At 52.6% G+C, this 16098-nt stretch overlaps 1 protein-coding gene across 2 annotated transcripts; it reads right to left on the reverse strand.

Annotated features, from left to right (window-relative positions):
• Positions 1–262: 262 nt before the first annotated feature.
• On the reverse strand, positions 263–15985 carry THOP1 (thimet oligopeptidase 1). Of its 2 annotated transcripts, none has more exons than XM_029051485.1 (13): positions 15958–15985; positions 15117–15320; positions 13709–13857; positions 13003–13110; positions 12629–12731; positions 11648–11808; positions 10610–10745; positions 10034–10400; positions 9010–9211; positions 5594–5780; positions 5099–5227; positions 2809–2945; positions 263–746 (listed from the first exon to the last, which is right to left on the reverse strand). In XM_029051485.1, exons 1-13 carry the CDS (start codon positions 15971–15973, stop codon positions 588–590), a joined length of 2058 nt encoding a protein of 685 aa, XP_028907318.1. In that variant the 5' UTR covers positions 15974–15985; the 3' UTR covers positions 263–587. The 2 variants fall into 2 exon arrangements, with proteins under 2 accessions (XP_028907318.1, XP_028907319.1); XM_029051486.1 differs by lacking the exon at positions 15958–15985 and adding an exon at positions 15897–15953.
• Positions 15986–16098: the final 113 nt, after the last annotated feature.

A 16098-nucleotide genomic window follows, 5' to 3' on the forward strand; every position in this document is an offset into this window, starting at 1 on the left:
GTACCACATGACTGTAAGCAGTGATAGGCACGAGGAGGGGCTGAAGATGGTTGAGAAGGTGACAGTGGAATGGCAGATGGGTGCCTAGTGTACTCAACACCTGCAAGAGTGCGATAGAAGTCGGAGTCCGTCTCAAGGGGCCTCTTACCTTCCTCGCCTCTTTTTTTTTCTTCATCCGCCTCTTATTGCTGGATTTAATTCCTATAGGTCCTTGCATGACCCCCCTCCTTCTCAGTTTTAGTGAAAAAAAAAATTACAGCCAAAGTGGGACAATTATGTAAGTAAATATGGTAAACCTGACCCCCTTATTTGTAATGGCTACCTGCTGAATTCAAGCTTTGAGGATGGAAACCCTACTGGCCAGGCTCTGGAAATCCTTTCCAAGGGAATTTGCGTGGAGGGGCGGCCGATCCCCTCTCAACCCGTCTCGAACTGGGGAGACCTCTCCTGTTGAGGGTTTAAGGCAACAGGACAAAGGGCAGGACAAAGGGCGTCACGTCAGGTGGGGTCCCAGCAGCCAGCCCCAGAGGAAATGAACCTCACACCATCTGCCCTCCCACCCTGGCCCCGGGGCTGGGCGAGGCCCCTCAGCAGGCTGAGGGCAGTGAGGTACTCTCCACCTTCAGTCCTTTGCTCTGAAGGAAGGCATCTTGCTTGGGGTCTCGACCTAAGAACTTCCTTAGCATGTCGCAAGCATCCACGGAGCCCCCTGGTTTCAGGATGCAGGTTCTGTAGTCTGTTCCAACCTGCCAGGAGTGAGAGGGGGAGATCAGGGGAGGGCAGGGAGCCCAATACCCCCCCGCGAACCAGCCCCAGCAAACCTCACCAACCCCCCCTGCTCTCGACTCTCCTGCCTCCCACCTTAGTACAGTGCTCTGCACACAGTAAGTGCTCAACAAATACCATCGACTGATTCCCTATCCCCACCAGAGTCAAACTCATACTTCAACATGGGGGGGGGGGGACGACGACACGTGTGTGTGTGAGTGTGTTAGTGAGAGAGAGAGAGAGAGAGAGAGAAAGAAAGAGCTGGGTCAAGGGGAATGCCTGCTGGGGCTCTCCCACTAGGGGTGACAGTTTATGACCAAAGAACCAGCTAGGGCATCTTTGCATGGTGGACAGGCTATGCAGGAATCCTGAAAATAACGGGCTAACATGGGCAGAGAAGCCCACAGTGGTCTCCAAAGCGGCTCCCCCTCCTCTAGACTGTGAGCCCGTTGTGGGCAGGGATCGTCTCTATTGCTGTATTGTACTTTCCGAGGGCTTAGTACAGTGCTCTACACACAGTAAGCACTCAATAAATACGACTGAATGAATGAATGGCTCCCCAGCTGGGCTGCGTCATGGCACTGCAGCACAGTAGTGGCACTTTGCTGCAGTCACTTTGGCCGTAATAATAATAATTACGCTATTTTTTAAGTGCTTACTATGCACTGCTCTAAGTGCTGGCGTAAATACAAGGTAATCAGATTGTCCCACGTGGGGCTCACAGTCTCAATCCCCATTTTACAGATGCGGTAACTGAGGCCCAGAGAAGTTAAGTGACTTGCCCAAGGTCACACAGCAGACAAGTGGAGGAACCGGGATTAGAAGCCACGACCTCTGACTCCCAAGCCCGTGCTCTTGCCACTAGGCCATGCTGCAAAAAGGTCCCGCCCGTTAAAAAATCTGCATATGCACCCTTGCCTGCCTTCTGGCTTGTTTCCATGCCCCAGAGGAAACATGACTGGAGAAGAGAGGATGCAGGTCCTCGGGTCTGGGTTCTAATCCTGGCTCCGCCGCTAGTCAGCTGTGTGACCTTGGGCAAGTCACTTAACTTCTCTGTGCCTCAGTTACCTCATCTGTCAAATGGGGATTAAAAAACTGTGAGCCCCACGCGGGACAGCCTGATCACCTTGTATCCCCCAGCGCTTAGAAGAGTGCTTTGCACATAGTAAGCGCTTAACAAATACCACAATTTTTGAAGTCCTTGCGACCGGACCAAGGCTCATCCACCATTCATGGCAGGAGACACCATCAACATTATGCCTATCTAGACTCTACGGTATGTTGGACCAGTTAATGCCTCCTCCCCCATTAGACTGTATGGTCTTTGAGGGCAGAGAGCACATCTTTTTTTCCTTCAGCACGTTCCCCAAAAGTCTGGTAAAGCGCTCTGATGGTAGCAGGTGCCCAGCCCCCATCGGTGAAACTGATATTGTCTGGGGAAGAGGAAAAAACACACAAAATAATCGAGATGCTCTGTAGCCTCCAGCCCAGCTCTCTTATATCAAAATGGGGCTCCGAGTCTCCCCTTTCGAAAAATTGTTTCTAAGACTCACAAACTGTAAAACACCAAGGAGGTGCACGGGGAAAAGGGTCTCATCACTCTCTCCCGCTGACACACTCTGGGGATGGAGGGAAAGGAGAATAGATGAACAAGGAAAAAGAAAGGTGAAAAAAGTAAAAATGATAACTTGAGGCAGCAAGGGTACAGCCTGAAGGGAGGGGGATTTTTGGAGGGGGAAAGGCAAAGTTCCTGATGAAGCTGTGCCCACAGCTGGAAGACTATGTGGAGTTCATTCAATTGTATTTATTGAGCACTTACTGTGTGTGGCGCACTCTAAGCGCTTGGAAAGTACTATTTGGCAACAGATAGAGACAGGTTGAGGTGGAGAAGAGTTGAAGTTGCCAGAGCAGAGAAGCGGGTGGGGAGGGGGAAACAAGCATCCCAGTGCTGCTGCTGCGGCCGGGTGGACAGGGGCCGGGTGGACTGTGAGGAGGGATGGGTATCCACAAAGGTATTTTGGAAAAGCTTCCTTCACTTACCTTCGCATTCAGGATGCCTTCCTGCTTGAAGCGGGTGTGGAACATGTCCATGGAATACACTTCGCTCCAGAGGTAGCCGTAGTACTGTGCGTCATAGCCCCCGGCCAGGTGGCCAAAAGTGGCTGGCATATTAGTACCTGGGAGAGTGAAAAGAGAGGTGCAGAAGAGACCCAGGGGAGTGACAGGCCTCCCTCACTGTGGTCTCCCCCTTTCCTGGGATGTCTGCTTGGGATCGAGGGGGGCGGGGAGACAGAAGACTCTTTTCCCTTGAGAATGCCCTGGAGCTTTGGCCAGGTCGGCTCAGTAAACTATGGGGGACTTCAGAAAGATCCAGAAGGGGGTGGTGGGGGGTTATCAATTCCTCAGTGAAAGCTTAGGGTGGTGAAACACATGGGGGGTGAAGAGGGGGTAGGGAGAGGAGAAAGCAGGAGAAGCAGCGTGGCCTAGTGGAAAAAGCTCGGGCCTAGGATGCAGAGGACCACGGCTCTGATCCTGACTCCGCCATGTGCTTGGTGTATGCCTGCGGGTAAGTCACTTAACTTTTCTGTGCCTCCTTTCCCTCAACTGCAAAATGGGGATTCAATTCCTGTTCTCCCTCTTACATAGACTGTGGGCTCCATGTGGGACTGCATCATCTTTTTTATCTATCCCAGGGCTTAGTATTGTGTTTGGTACATGATGATGATGGCATTTGTTAAGTGCTTACTTTGTGCAAAGCACTGTTCTAAGCGCTGAGGGAGGGATACAAGGTGATCAGGTTGTCCCATGTGGCACTCATAGTCTTAATCCCCATTTTACAGATGAGGGAACTGAGGGACAGAGAAGTTAAGTGACTTGCCCCAAGTCACACAGCTGACAGGTGGCGGAGCCGGGATTAGAACCCACGACCTCTGACTCCCAAACCCGTGCTCTTTCCACTGAGCCACGTTGCTTCTCCACATAGTAAGTGCTTAACAAATACAATTATATATTACATTATTATTACTATTATGGGGGGGGGGGGGAGAAAAAAGGGAGGGGGGGAGAGAAGAGGGGAAAAAAATCTTCCCTTGACCCCAAGGCTCCCTCCAGTTATTGTCCCACATCCCTCTAACCATTTCTCTCCAAACTCCTTGAGAGCTGTCTACATTTGCTGCCTCCACTTCCTCACCTCCAATTCTCTCCTTGACCCCCCTCCAATCTGGTTTCCGTCCCCCTCATTGCACTGAAACTGCCTTCTCAGAGGTCATCATGGATTTCCTTCCTGCCAAATCTGATGGCCTCTACTCCATCCTAATCCTCCTCAACCTCTCAATCGTATTTATTGAGTGTGCAGAGCACTGGACTGAGCACTTGGGAGAGTACGATATAAAAAGACACATTCCCTGCCCACAGTGAGTTTACAGTATAGAGGGAGAGACAGACATTAATATAAACAAATAAACTACAGATATGTACGTGGGCAAGTCACTTAACTTCTCTGTGCCTCAGTTACCTCATCTGTAAAATGGGGATTCAGACTGTGAGCCCCACGTGGGACAACCTGATTCCCCTGTGTCTACCCCAGCGCTTAGAACAGTGCTCTGCACATAGAAAGCGTCTAACAAATACCAACATTATTATTATTATTATCCATACTTTATTTTAATGTGCCTCCCCCTCTAGGCTGTCAGCTCCTTGTGGGCAGGGAGCGTGTCCACCAACTGTTATATTGTACTCTCCCAAGTGCTTAGTACAGTGCTCTGCACATGGTAAGCACTCAATAAATATGAGTTAATCCACTTTGAGTGTTTACTGTGTGCAGAATATTAAGCATTTGGGAGAGTACAATATAACAGAGATGGTAAACATGTTCCCTGCTCAGAAGGAGCTTTCAGTCTAGAGGGGATTGAGGCGGGGAGAGAGACAGGAAAAGGGGGGGAGAGAGGAAAGGGGGGGGGAAGGGGAAAGAGGGAGAAGGGAAAGGGGGGAGAGAGGAAGAAGGGCAAGAAAGAGGGGAAAGAGGGGAGAGGAGAAAGGGAAGAGAGGGGGAAAGGGAGAGAGGAGAGGGAAAGGGGGAGAAAGGGGGGAAAAGAGGGAGGGGGAAAGGGGTGTGTGGGGGTGTGTGGGGGTGTGTGTGTGTATGAGAGAGAGAGAGAGAGAGACAGAGAGACAGAGACAGAGAGAGAGGAACAAATGGAAAAATGCTTTTCTCTGAGAGGGCAGAGAAGTCCAACTCGTCCAAGATGAGAGGTGGAAAAAAGCTACTAAAAGGACCTGCAGTCACCCCCCACCCTTCGGCTTCCCTGGGCATGCGGCGGGACGGGGGTACCTGGAGTGGCTGGGACCCCGAGCACCTCCTCACACAGCCGGGCGTACTCCTCGGCAGGATCTGCTTTGATCTGGGTGTGCAGAGCCTGGTCCACCTTGGCCAAGACGATCTGACGGAGGTTGAAAAGACCTGTCCCCAGAGGGGAGCCAAGGGAAAAAAACAAACATCCATCTGGGGCGGGGAAGTGCTGGGCAACTCGGGGTTGAGATCTGGCAATGTCACTTCCCGTTCTGGAGACCCCTTGTCATTGCTTCAGTTAGCCCTCTTGACAGGCCCTCTCCCCGCTACCTGGCCCTACCGCTCGGGGGTTAAAATACTGTTTCCCTTCTCAGTGGTGTCTAAATCAACCAATCGATCGATCGTATTTATCGAGTGGATTTTGTGTGCAGAGCACTATGTACCCCAAGAGCCAAACCAGACTAGTGAAGGGTCTCGGCGCCTTGGGGACCGGTGCGGTGGGGAGCTGGAGGAAGTCGGGGACAAACGGGTTCAGACCTGTGTTTGCCTGGCGAGATTTCATGAGTTTCTCCAGGAGCTCGTGAGGAATGGCGTTGCCAGTCTTGTAGTGCCTGGACATTCGCTGTAGGGGCTCCTTCTCCCACACCCAGTTTTCCAACATCTGTGACGGCGCCTCCACAAAATCTCTCTCCACGTGGGTTCCGCTGAACATGGCAAACTCGGCCTGTGGGAGAGAGTAGGGCTGGTGTGAATCAGGTGCAGGTGTAAGGCACTGGGCTAGATCTGGCCCCTGCCCATTTTTACCTATCTGCTGCTGCTAATAATAATGGTGGTATCCGTTAGGTGCTTACTAAGTGCCAAGCACTGTACTAAGCACTGGGGGAGACACAAGATCATCAGGTCCCACATAATAATACTAATAATGTTGGTATTTGTTAAGCGCTTATTATGTGCAGAGCGCTGGGGGAGATACAGGGTAATCAGGTTGTCCCACGTGAGGCTCACAGTCTTCATCCCCATTTTACAGATGAGGGAACTGAGGCACAGAGAAGTTAAGTGACTTGCCCACAGTCACACAGCTGACAAGTGGCAGAGCTGGGATTCAAACTCAGGACCTCTGACTCCCAAGCCCGGGCTCTTCCCATTGAGCCACGCTGCTTCCCTAACTCCCTAGCCATGTCCTCTAACTCTATTGTACTCTCCCACGTGCTTTAGCGCGGTGCTTGGCTCACGGTTGGTACTCGGTAAATGCTACCGATGGATAAGCTAGGTGACGCCTAAAGAGTTGTCCTTCCAATCTGACTGAACGGTAAAGGTTACCTCTAGGTTCAAACGTGGCCCAAGAGGCCAATGCCAGCTTTACAGTCCTGATCACCATATGCTCAGATGCAGGGAGAGGAAAGGCAGCAAGCCTGGGAAGCCAGCCTTACGGCTGCTTTTTTCTTTCACCTCCCTCCTTGAACAGTCCCTCCACTGAACTGGCCATGGAAAGGGGGCTTCTGGGGAAGTGGGGTCCCCTGCCTTTAGCACCAAAGCCCCAAGGACCCGCACGTTTTACTACTGTCTTTTCCGCTCATTCACAATCTACAACGGGCGCTGCCTCGCAGAACCCCTTCTGGACGCTGATACTTTTGAACAGGGAGAATAAGTTCCCTACTTAACACTGGGTACAAAGCAGACTGATCTGGAAGTCAGGTGAAAGAGCACGGGCCTGAGAGTCAGGCGACCCGGGTTCTAATCCCAGCTCGGCCACTTGCCTGCTGTGTGGCCTTGGGCCGGTCACTTCACTTCTTTGGACCTCAGTTTCCTCATCCGGAAAATGGGGATTCAATGCTTTTTTCCCTACCTTAGACTGTGAGCCCCATGTGGGACAGGAATTGGGTCAACCTGATTATCTCATATGTACCCCAGGGCTTAGTTTAGGGCCTAAGCACTTAATGCCACAATTATTCTGAAATTTTGTTTCAGGCAGGGGTCGGGGGGATATCCCCCCGCCAACGGGACATGCGCTCGGATTGTTTTTGCAGTAGTGGTGACAGATCCAGCTGAGTCATCCACATTCTCACCCGGGCCCCCTTTGACGGACAGCACACATTATGAGGCTGTGGGTTGGGGGCACGGCGCAGTCGGAGGCGGTGGACCAGAAAAATCTGTGTCTCCCCACTGCTGTGCCCTCGTCTGGTTCAAATGCTGATGCTGAACCAGACACTTCCATTCAACGTACAAACTGCTGGGGTCTTTTCCCTGAAAACTCTAAAGTTGGGAATTGGTGGCTGTACAATGGGGGGGAGGGTCAAAAAGTAGAGCGGAAAGTAGACGACGACTCTGGGCTTGCCCTCTACCCGTATCCTTGGCTGGGGGAGGTAGGCCAGGGACCTCACGCTACCCTAAAAGTGTCCCCTTTCTAGGGCAAGCCAGTAGAGGAACATGCCCCGATCTCGGTCTAAAGCAGACAACACAGACGCATCTGCTTTCTTGGGAGAGGCCAGGGCACCACTTTGGTCTGAGCTGGCATGTCACCTGGCATTTGAGTGGCTCTTCCTCATCGCTCTCTCCCAAAGAGGATTCTAAGAGGGGGTAGGGAGGGATAGGCATGAGAAGTTAGGTTAGCAATCTATCTACCCTCCCTCTCTTTGCCGTCTATGCACTTGACTATGTACCCCTTAAGCACTTCAATATTCACCTCAACCTCACGGCATTTAAGAACATATCCTTATTTCAATAATGATGATGACGGTAACGGTCCTTGTTAAATGCTTACTATATATCATGCACTGTACTAAGTGCTGGGGTAGTTACAAGATCATCAGGTGGGATGCAGTCCCCGTTCACATGGGGCTCACAGTCTAAGTAGGAGGGAGTAAATTTTACAGATGAGGAAACTGAGGAATGGAGAAGTTAAATGACTTGTCCAAGGTCACACAGCAGACAAATTGAGGAGCCGGGATTAGAACCCAGGTCCTCTGACTCCCAAGCCCTTGATCTTTCCACTAGACCGTGCTGCTTCTCTTTTACTCTATTTCTCCTATCCCTAATCTATTTTAATGTCTATTTTATTCAGCTCCCCTCCCAGCTCCTCACCACGTTACTTATCTATATATCTATTTATTTATATTAATGTCTGTCTCCCCCTCTAGACTGTGAGCTCATTTTGAGGAGGGAATGTGACTGATGTTATACCGTACTCTCCCAAGAGCTTAGTACGGGGCTTTGCACACAGTAAGCACTCAATAAATCTGATTAAGTACATATCTGTAATTTCATTTATTTATATTAATGTCTGTCTCTCCCTCTAGACTGTAAACTCCTGCTGGGCCAGGAACTTGTCTACGAGTTCTGTCGTACTGTACTTCCCCAAGCGCTTAGTCCAGCGCTCTGCACACAGTAAATACTCAGTAAATACCATTGCTTAAATGACCGAAAGCCGTTTAGACGGCTGCCTGACCCCACCGTACATGCAAAAAGAAAATCTTCTGCCTCATTTCCTCTCAGTTTGAAAATATAGTTTGACTATTGGCGGTACAGTCGGATCTCCTTGAACGAGCGCTTCCATCGTGCGACTTGGAGAGAACGCTATTGGAGAATTAGGGAGTGTTTTGCCCTCAACAGGCTTCTGTCTGGATGGCGTGCGGACCACAGGCCGGTGCAAGGAGATGCAGTGTTATGAGAAAGGGCTGTGGATGTGTGCGTGGCATAGCGGTTTTGGCAATTTTTCCCGTAAGTGAAGTTCTTCAAGAACAAATCCCCAACGTTACAGAACTGACTACTCTGGAAGACGCCCTCCCTACCCATGTGCACCACCCACTAACCCCCTGCAAAAAAAAAAGAGGAGGTTGAGCAAGACTGTTCCAAGGAGACATATTTATACGGGGCACTTTGTGGTTAAAATGAAGGACCGGCAAGCCCAGGCTCCCAGTCTCTCGACTTCTCTCCAGCGCTGGTCTGGGTCTTACCTGAGAGCAGAGCTGGTGCATCACGTGCCCAAACTCGTGGAAATACGTCTCCACCTCGTCGTGCTGGAGCAGAGATGGGGCGTCCGGTGTGGGCTTGGTGAAGTTGGCCACCATGGCTGCGATGGAGATCTGGCGGCTGCCATCGGACAGGAGGCAGCCGGGCTGCAGGCCAAAGCAGGCCGCGTGGCCGTATTTCCCTTCCCTGGGAAGGAAGGAGAGAGCAGGGGGCGGGGGTCAGCCCCACAGGGTTCCAAGTGTCAGGTGACCCAGGGAGGAGCTTGGGAGCCGGAGCCGTGAGGAAGAGCGAGTGACCCTCCACCGGGAAGCCCTGCCCCACTTTACCCACACCCCGGGATCCCCTCCGCTCTATCTGGCCGCCGAAGTCTCGCCCACGTCCTGCTTCTGGCCCGGGACACCCTCCCTCCTATCCGACAGACAGTTACTCTCCCCCCTTCAAAGCCTTACTGATGGCACATCTCCACTAAGAGGACTTCCCTGGCTAAGCCCTCCTGTCCTCTTCCACTCCCCCTGACTTGCTCCCTTTATTCATCCCCCATCCCAGCCCCTTGGCACTTCTGTACATATCTATAATCTTATTTCTTTTACAACAATAATGATATGAATAATTATGGTCCTTGTTGAGCACTTACTACGTGCCAAGCACTAAGTGCTGGGGTAGATATGAGGTCGGCAGGTTGGACCCAGTCCCTGTCCCAAACAGGGCTCACACTCTTAATCCCCATTTTACAGACGAGGTAACTGAGGCCCAAAGAAGTGAAGTGACTTGCTCAAGGCCATACAGCAGACATGTGGTAGAGCCAGAATTAGAACCCATGACCTTCTGACTCACAGGCCCATACTCCATCCACTAAGCCATGCTGCTTCTTTATATTCATGTCTCCCCGCCCAGACTGTAAGCTCACTGTGGGCAGGGAATGTGTCTGTTATACTGTTAGAGTGTACTCTCTCAAGCGCTTAGTACAGTGCTCTGCACACAGTAAGTTGACTGACTGCCCAGACTCACCGCGGGTACAGGTCCAGGTAGAACTTCCCAATCTCCTTCCCCGAGGCTACATCCCTCACTGAGTACAGCTTCACATCCTCGTGCCACACCACGGCGTTCTCTTCCAGGTTGAAGGTCAGCCCCAGCAGCTCCTGGTAAAGGCCCAGGAGGCCCTGCGTGACCACCTGCATGGGAAAGTACTCCTTCAGCAGGTTCTGGTCCACACTGTAGCGGGTCTCCTCCACCTGATTCATGTAGTAACGCATGTCCCAGGCGTTGATCCGGGAGTCGAACTCCAGGCCTCGCAGCTTGCACTCTTTCTTTTTCAACTCCAGGATGATGGCTCGCTCCTCCTCTCCCAGTGGCTTCAGTTTCTGGGCCAGTTCGTCTAGGGAGGGAGGGACCAAAAGCGTGGGAAAAAGTTGGGACTGCTGTCTCAGAAAGCGGCTGTGGGACAGGTCCGGGGGGAGGGGGGAGGTGGGGAGAAGGGGTAGATGGGTCAAGGGTGGAGAAGGAGAAAAGGAGAGGGGGAGGAGAGAGGAGAAAAGGGAAGGGTGGCGGGGAAGAGAATTAGGAAGGGGAGAGAGAGGCCAATACCTAGGAAAGTAGCCACATTCTTGCTGGTTTTAGCCATGTTCATCTCCAGGACATAGTCGGCGTGAGTGCTGAAACCCAGCAGGCTGGATTTTTGGGCCCGCAGGTCCACTAGCTCCTTGAGGATCACACAATTCTCCTAAGGCACACCAAGAAGTCAGCCAGTCAGCAGGGGAGATCAACCCAATAGCTCAGGCGACCGGCCCTGACACAGCAGAGAACAGGCATCAAGTGCCTGAGAGTCAAGGGTCAGTCCTTCCCAACTCTACTGAGTGCCAGGCCTGTACTAGGCACGGGAGAGGGAGATGGCCAGAGGGAGGCAGAGACTCAGACCTGAGCCTCGAGAGCCTGACAGTCCGGTAGAGACAAACATGCTGAGACCACTGAGATGGTCTCCATCCACAGGGAGCATAATCTAATGGAGCCTCTGGACTCTTTGGAAAGCAATAATAACTGTGGCATGTGTTAAATGCTTGCTATGTGCCAAGCTCTGTACTGAGCGCTGGGGTAGAAATAAGGTAATCAGGTCCCACATGGGGCTCATAGTCTAAGTAGGAGGCAGCACAGGGGCTGAGTGCCCATTTTGCAAATTGAGGCACAGAGACCCGAGGTGACTTGCCCAAAGTCACAGAGCAGGTAAGTGGCAGAGCCTGGACTCAAAACTTCCAGGTCCGTGCTCTTTCCACTAGGCCACGCTGCTTGCCCTCTTGCAACTGGAAATCATTTCCAGCACCCACAGTACAGGTGGCTTTCCTTACAGGCTCCGCTGTGGGCGGAAAGAACACTTTCTCGATTTTGAACACTCAGGAAAAATGTTTAGATTCACTCAAGCCAGGGGAGCATTACCATCCTCACTCCACCCCGCCCCCTTCCCCTGTATGAACTCCTCGGTACCTGTGGACAGGGAGTGTGTCTGTTTATTCTTGTATTGTACTCTCCCAAGTGGGTAGTACAGTGCTCTGCACACAGTAAACTCTCAATAAACATGAATGAATGGTTGGAAGGTGCTGAGATGGGGCGATGAAGATGACTGCTTCTTACCTCCTTGCACCTGCAATTGAACGCTTCCTCCACCTTCCGCCTGGTCTCTGGCACGTGGCACTTCTTCAGGAGAGGAAAGTAATGGGGGTACTTGAGGGTGACCTTCAGCTTCTCATCCTCCGTCTTCTCCAGAGAGTTGAGAAAGTCCTCCGGGAGCCCTCCTGGGGAAACAAGTGGGCCGTTCAGGGGCTGAAACCCCGAGTCCTGAAAAGATGGGCTTCCCTCTGCATGGAGAGTCTCGGGAGGAAGTCGTCCCCCCGCCCCCCACCCCACCTGCCCAGAGAGCAAAAATTGAAATGGAAATTCTCTTCAAAATCTACTTTGATTTGGGTCTCAATTTGAGGGACGCTGTACTGCCGGGGTGCTCCCGAGACTGAAAAACCGGGGAACGGGACGGCAGCCGATGGAGCAATCGGGGACCTTCGAGCATCTGGCGATCTCAGAACTGGGGGAAGAGGCTGGGGCAGAGGCCCAGTTGGACCTAGAGATGATTCTTCTTCTCTTTACAATCCAACCCAGAACACAACATGAGCCAGGCCCAACGCCTCCCTCATCCCAGCCCCCCCGGATCAGACCCATCATCTGCCCAGCCCGGGACCCAGTCTCTGCTAGCTGCGTCTGGGTGTTTGGAGGAGACTGCCAGGGTTGGTCTCTGATGGAACATTCAACACCCACAACTTGCCCCTCCAGTGGCCCGGTACGGACTGCTCGCCCGTGGATCGGCCCACTCCTTCCACCGGCAGAAGCGGCGCTTCCTTTGGTCGATTTGGAACCTACCACCTTCCACCTCCAAATGGACTGCCCCTCCCAGCGCCCCCGGTGCTGCTGTATCGGTTTTGGGAAACAACACGTCCATGTTCTCTTTTGTGAAATCTTTAGTGGCACCTAAACTCCCAGGAGCTAATGCTTGGAGGGCTGGATCGGCAGGAAACCATTCCTCAGGAAACACTCCTTCCCCGACCCACCCTACAAGGGCCTCACCCAGCTCCTCCCTGGAGAAGGGTAGGAAGGTGGTGTCCTCATTTAGGTTCTTGTTGAAGTCGATGCAGAGGAGGCTCAGGTTCTTCTTAATGGCTTTGATTTTCTAAAGGGGAAGGATGTAGAGGAAATCAGGGGACGGTCTCAGTTTTCTACGAAAATTTGGATCTTGCAGGTTTCCTCGAGGGGATCGGGGAGACAAGGGATTTGACGCTCCTACCCTGCGGGCCTTGGGCAAAGGATGAAGCCGTCAGCTTGGGGAAGTGAGTGAAGGGGGTAGGGGAGAGGCCCAGCAGAAAGCAAGCAGGGGGTGGGGAGACAGCAAGGCCCAGCTGTTCCTCCATCTGGGAGGCCCTGGGGGAGATCTGGAAGCTCACTTCTTGAGTCTCTTCAGGAAGGTGAAGTCCGTTCCTTTTCCCCAGCTTGATCAGCCGTTCCAGGTACCGCTTGGCTTCCGGCTTCAGTGACTCGGTTTGCGATTTTTCCTATCAAAACAGGAGAGGAAAAAAAAAACAGCCACCCCAAACTTTTGGATTAGGAATTCCCAAGAGATCACGTGCGCTCTCGTAGACCACTTAGCAACGCCATCCTGGCTAAGCCCTATAAACCAGCCAGCCCACGTCTCTAAGCGAAGTGCTAAGTCCAGTGCTTGGCACACAATAAATGCTCAATAAATACCACTGACGAATGGACTCACAGTGGCCCCTGGATTAGGGGACGAACCATCAAACGTTCTCTTGGACGTCCATCCTCACAGTTAAGGACGGATCATCTAACGCACTTAAATCTCTTTGCCCATGGAATTATCTGAAGCTTCCTTGGCCTAACGTTGCCTACATCTCCCCATGATAACCCATCCAGAGCCTTCTGGAACTCTCTTCTGCCTCCACAACCTCCCTTGGAAATATCCACCAGGTTGGTTTTCCAAAGATTGCTTGTTCTGCTTCTCACTTGTCTGAATGTCACCTTTCCAGAGGGCACCCACTACATCCACGCCCGCCCATCAGTGCCGTGAGGACAAAACTTCCTCATTTGGCTCAGGTCGACCTGTCTGGCCTGACTGACTCTTTCCACCTTCCTCACCTGCAGCCAGACGATTCTCTGGTACACATCATGCCTCATGCTCATTTCCACATCAAACGCAGAGAGCTTCTTGTCCGCCTCGGTACTGGCTGAGCGAATTTCCTTGGAAGGGGAGACGTGCTGGGGGAAATCCAGAATGTTCCTCTGTACTGAAATAAGATCAGCCCACAAAAAACAGGGAGTGAGGTCAGGCCACCCATTACGGAGAGGCTGGGGCAGAGTGGGCAGTCCGGGGGCCCGGGAGGAGAGAGCGAGCAGACCCCAAAGACCCAGTTCAAAATAATCATTATTGATGAACCCAAGAGCTCAACAAGTCTCCCACGCCCTGCCTGCCACAGAAGCTCAGTCAGACCAAATCCTTCCTCGTAAACAGGACCTAAGAACACCATGTAGAGTTCCTGACCTACAGCAGCTAAACTTCCTAAAACAAGCAAACAAAACAGACCCTTTCCTTAGAGCAGGTGACGTGAAGAACACTGGACAGGAGCTAGGTCTCGGGGGGTGAGGTGCCAGGGGCCTGAATTTAAGTCTTCCAAAGGGGCAACTGATGAAAGCTTTCACCAAGGGCCTGAGTTGTCAAGAAGGATTAGGGAAAAGGAGTGGGCTGGGGGTGGGGGAGTGGGTAGCGTTGCAAGTCAGAGAGAGAGGAGACCACTTCAGATACAGTACTTAACACAGAATCATTCACGCCCAGATGCTCAAAAAAGTTCCAGACTTAATAGGGCATCGGAGGTGGGGTAGAAGAGGGAAGAGCAAGAGGAGAGACTGAGATGGGCGATACCACTGGCCTGGAACACCTTCCGACCGTAACTCGGCCAAACCAAATCCTCCCTCGCCTTCGAAGTCTCCTTAAGAAGGCACTATATCTCCAAGAGGCCTTCCCTACATCTTCTCCATCATGCCATCGCTTCAGTCATCTTTGTCTGTTATGAATTATAGCTATCTACACCGCCACTATCAACCATGATCTATCTGTCCATTTATATCCCCCGTCCCTCTAACATAATAAAGCTCTTCCATGGCAAGATCAAGTTTGATACTTCTTTCGTCTGTTTCCCAAGTGCCCGGCACAGTGTCCCGCACGTAACAGATACTCGATAGCCGCTGCCGATCCCGGTACTGAAACAAAGGTTTAGGTGGCCAGATCAGCAGGTCAGAGGGAAACCCCAACTCTCTGAAAAATAAAAGGATGGGGGCAGGCTGGGACACTCAGAGAAAGGTTTAAAAAGGCTAAGGTCTCCTTGCTGAAATCTGAGCCGGGTCTTGCGCGCGTCCACGGTCGATGCCGGTTTTTTAAAATTCCCAGCTCTAACCGGATGAGGACCAGCCATCTCCCCGATCTGGCCTCTTTCAAATAAGGACCCTGGGCGCTTTCCAAAGCACAAGCCTAATCCCTGCTCTGGTTTACCTGTATACTCCACCTCCACGTCAGCCAGAGCCTTGAGGGTGTTTTCGTAAGACACCTCTCTCCGCTCCTGGGCGCCCACCCGATCGTACACCAGCTTGGTTTTTTCGATGAGCTCATCGGTCAGGTTTTCAATTTGTTCCGCCGTCAGGTCCCATCGCAGGTAATTCACCATGGGGGCCTGAATCGAGTTATCCATGACGTCACCTGCGCAGGGAAGACGGAGGGAATGGAAAGGCTTCGTGATCAGGGCAGGGAAAAGCCATCCACAGGCCGGTGAAGCCTGAATAAGGTGTGTGGGTGCGCTTGGGGCGGGGTGGAGAGGGGTTGTTGAGACCGGCAGAACCGGATGGCTATTACTTGACCCCTAACACCAAAACGGGGCCCAAGAAAAGCCAACCCAGCGGGAGTAGAGGCTTGGGGTTCAAAATGGGGCAAGTCTCAAGAGGGAGTGCAGGTGGTTTCGACGTGATGGAAGGACCTAAGGTAAGGAGCGGGGAGAGGGAGGAACCTATAGCCAAACAGGGAAGGGGGATGCCACCTCCCCACAGAATTCCAACGGGGGAGGGGCAGGAGCCCCCCCACCAGACGAGGGGACTCCCAGGAGCCCTTCTCTCATTGCCTCTAGCCAAGGAGGGAGTTCAGGAGACCCTCCCTTATTCCCAGGCGGGGAGCCCAAGGGCCTCCTCCCTCCTCCATCGGGGGGGGACGGGACCCGGGAACCCCTTCTCGCAGCCAGGATGGGCACCCAGAGCCTTCGACGCGTAGCCAAAAGGGAAAAACCTTAGATCCTCCCCTTCTCCCCAGCAACTGGGACGGATGATGGGCGAACCAAGGCCGGTACCTGTGGGGGGCGCCATGACGACGGGAGGGAGGGCGGGGGAAGGGGCCGTTTCCGGCGGCGGCGGCGACTCCCGCCTCCTCCGCCTGACGCGGGAGCCCCGGGGGGATGTTGGGATAGTGGAGGACTGAGCCGTGGAGAAGA

This window comes from Ornithorhynchus anatinus, chromosome X1 (genome assembly GCF_004115215.2).
Source record: "Ornithorhynchus anatinus isolate Pmale09 chromosome X1, mOrnAna1.pri.v4, whole genome shotgun sequence".
NCBI classification, from domain to species: domain Eukaryota; kingdom Metazoa; phylum Chordata; class Mammalia; order Monotremata; family Ornithorhynchidae; genus Ornithorhynchus; species Ornithorhynchus anatinus.

Excerpts from the sequence above, each read along its gene's own strand:
- THOP1 (XM_029051485.1), bottom strand. Across the intron at positions 12,732-13,002 it reads TTCCTGAAGAGACTCAAGAA|AAAATCAAAGCCATTAAGAA; the intron begins GTGAGCTTCCAG and ends CTTCCCCTTTAG. Across the intron at positions 10,401-10,609 it reads GAATGTGGCTACTTTCCTAG|ACGAACTGGCCCAGAAACTG; the intron begins GTATTGGCCTCT and ends CTCCCTCCCTAG.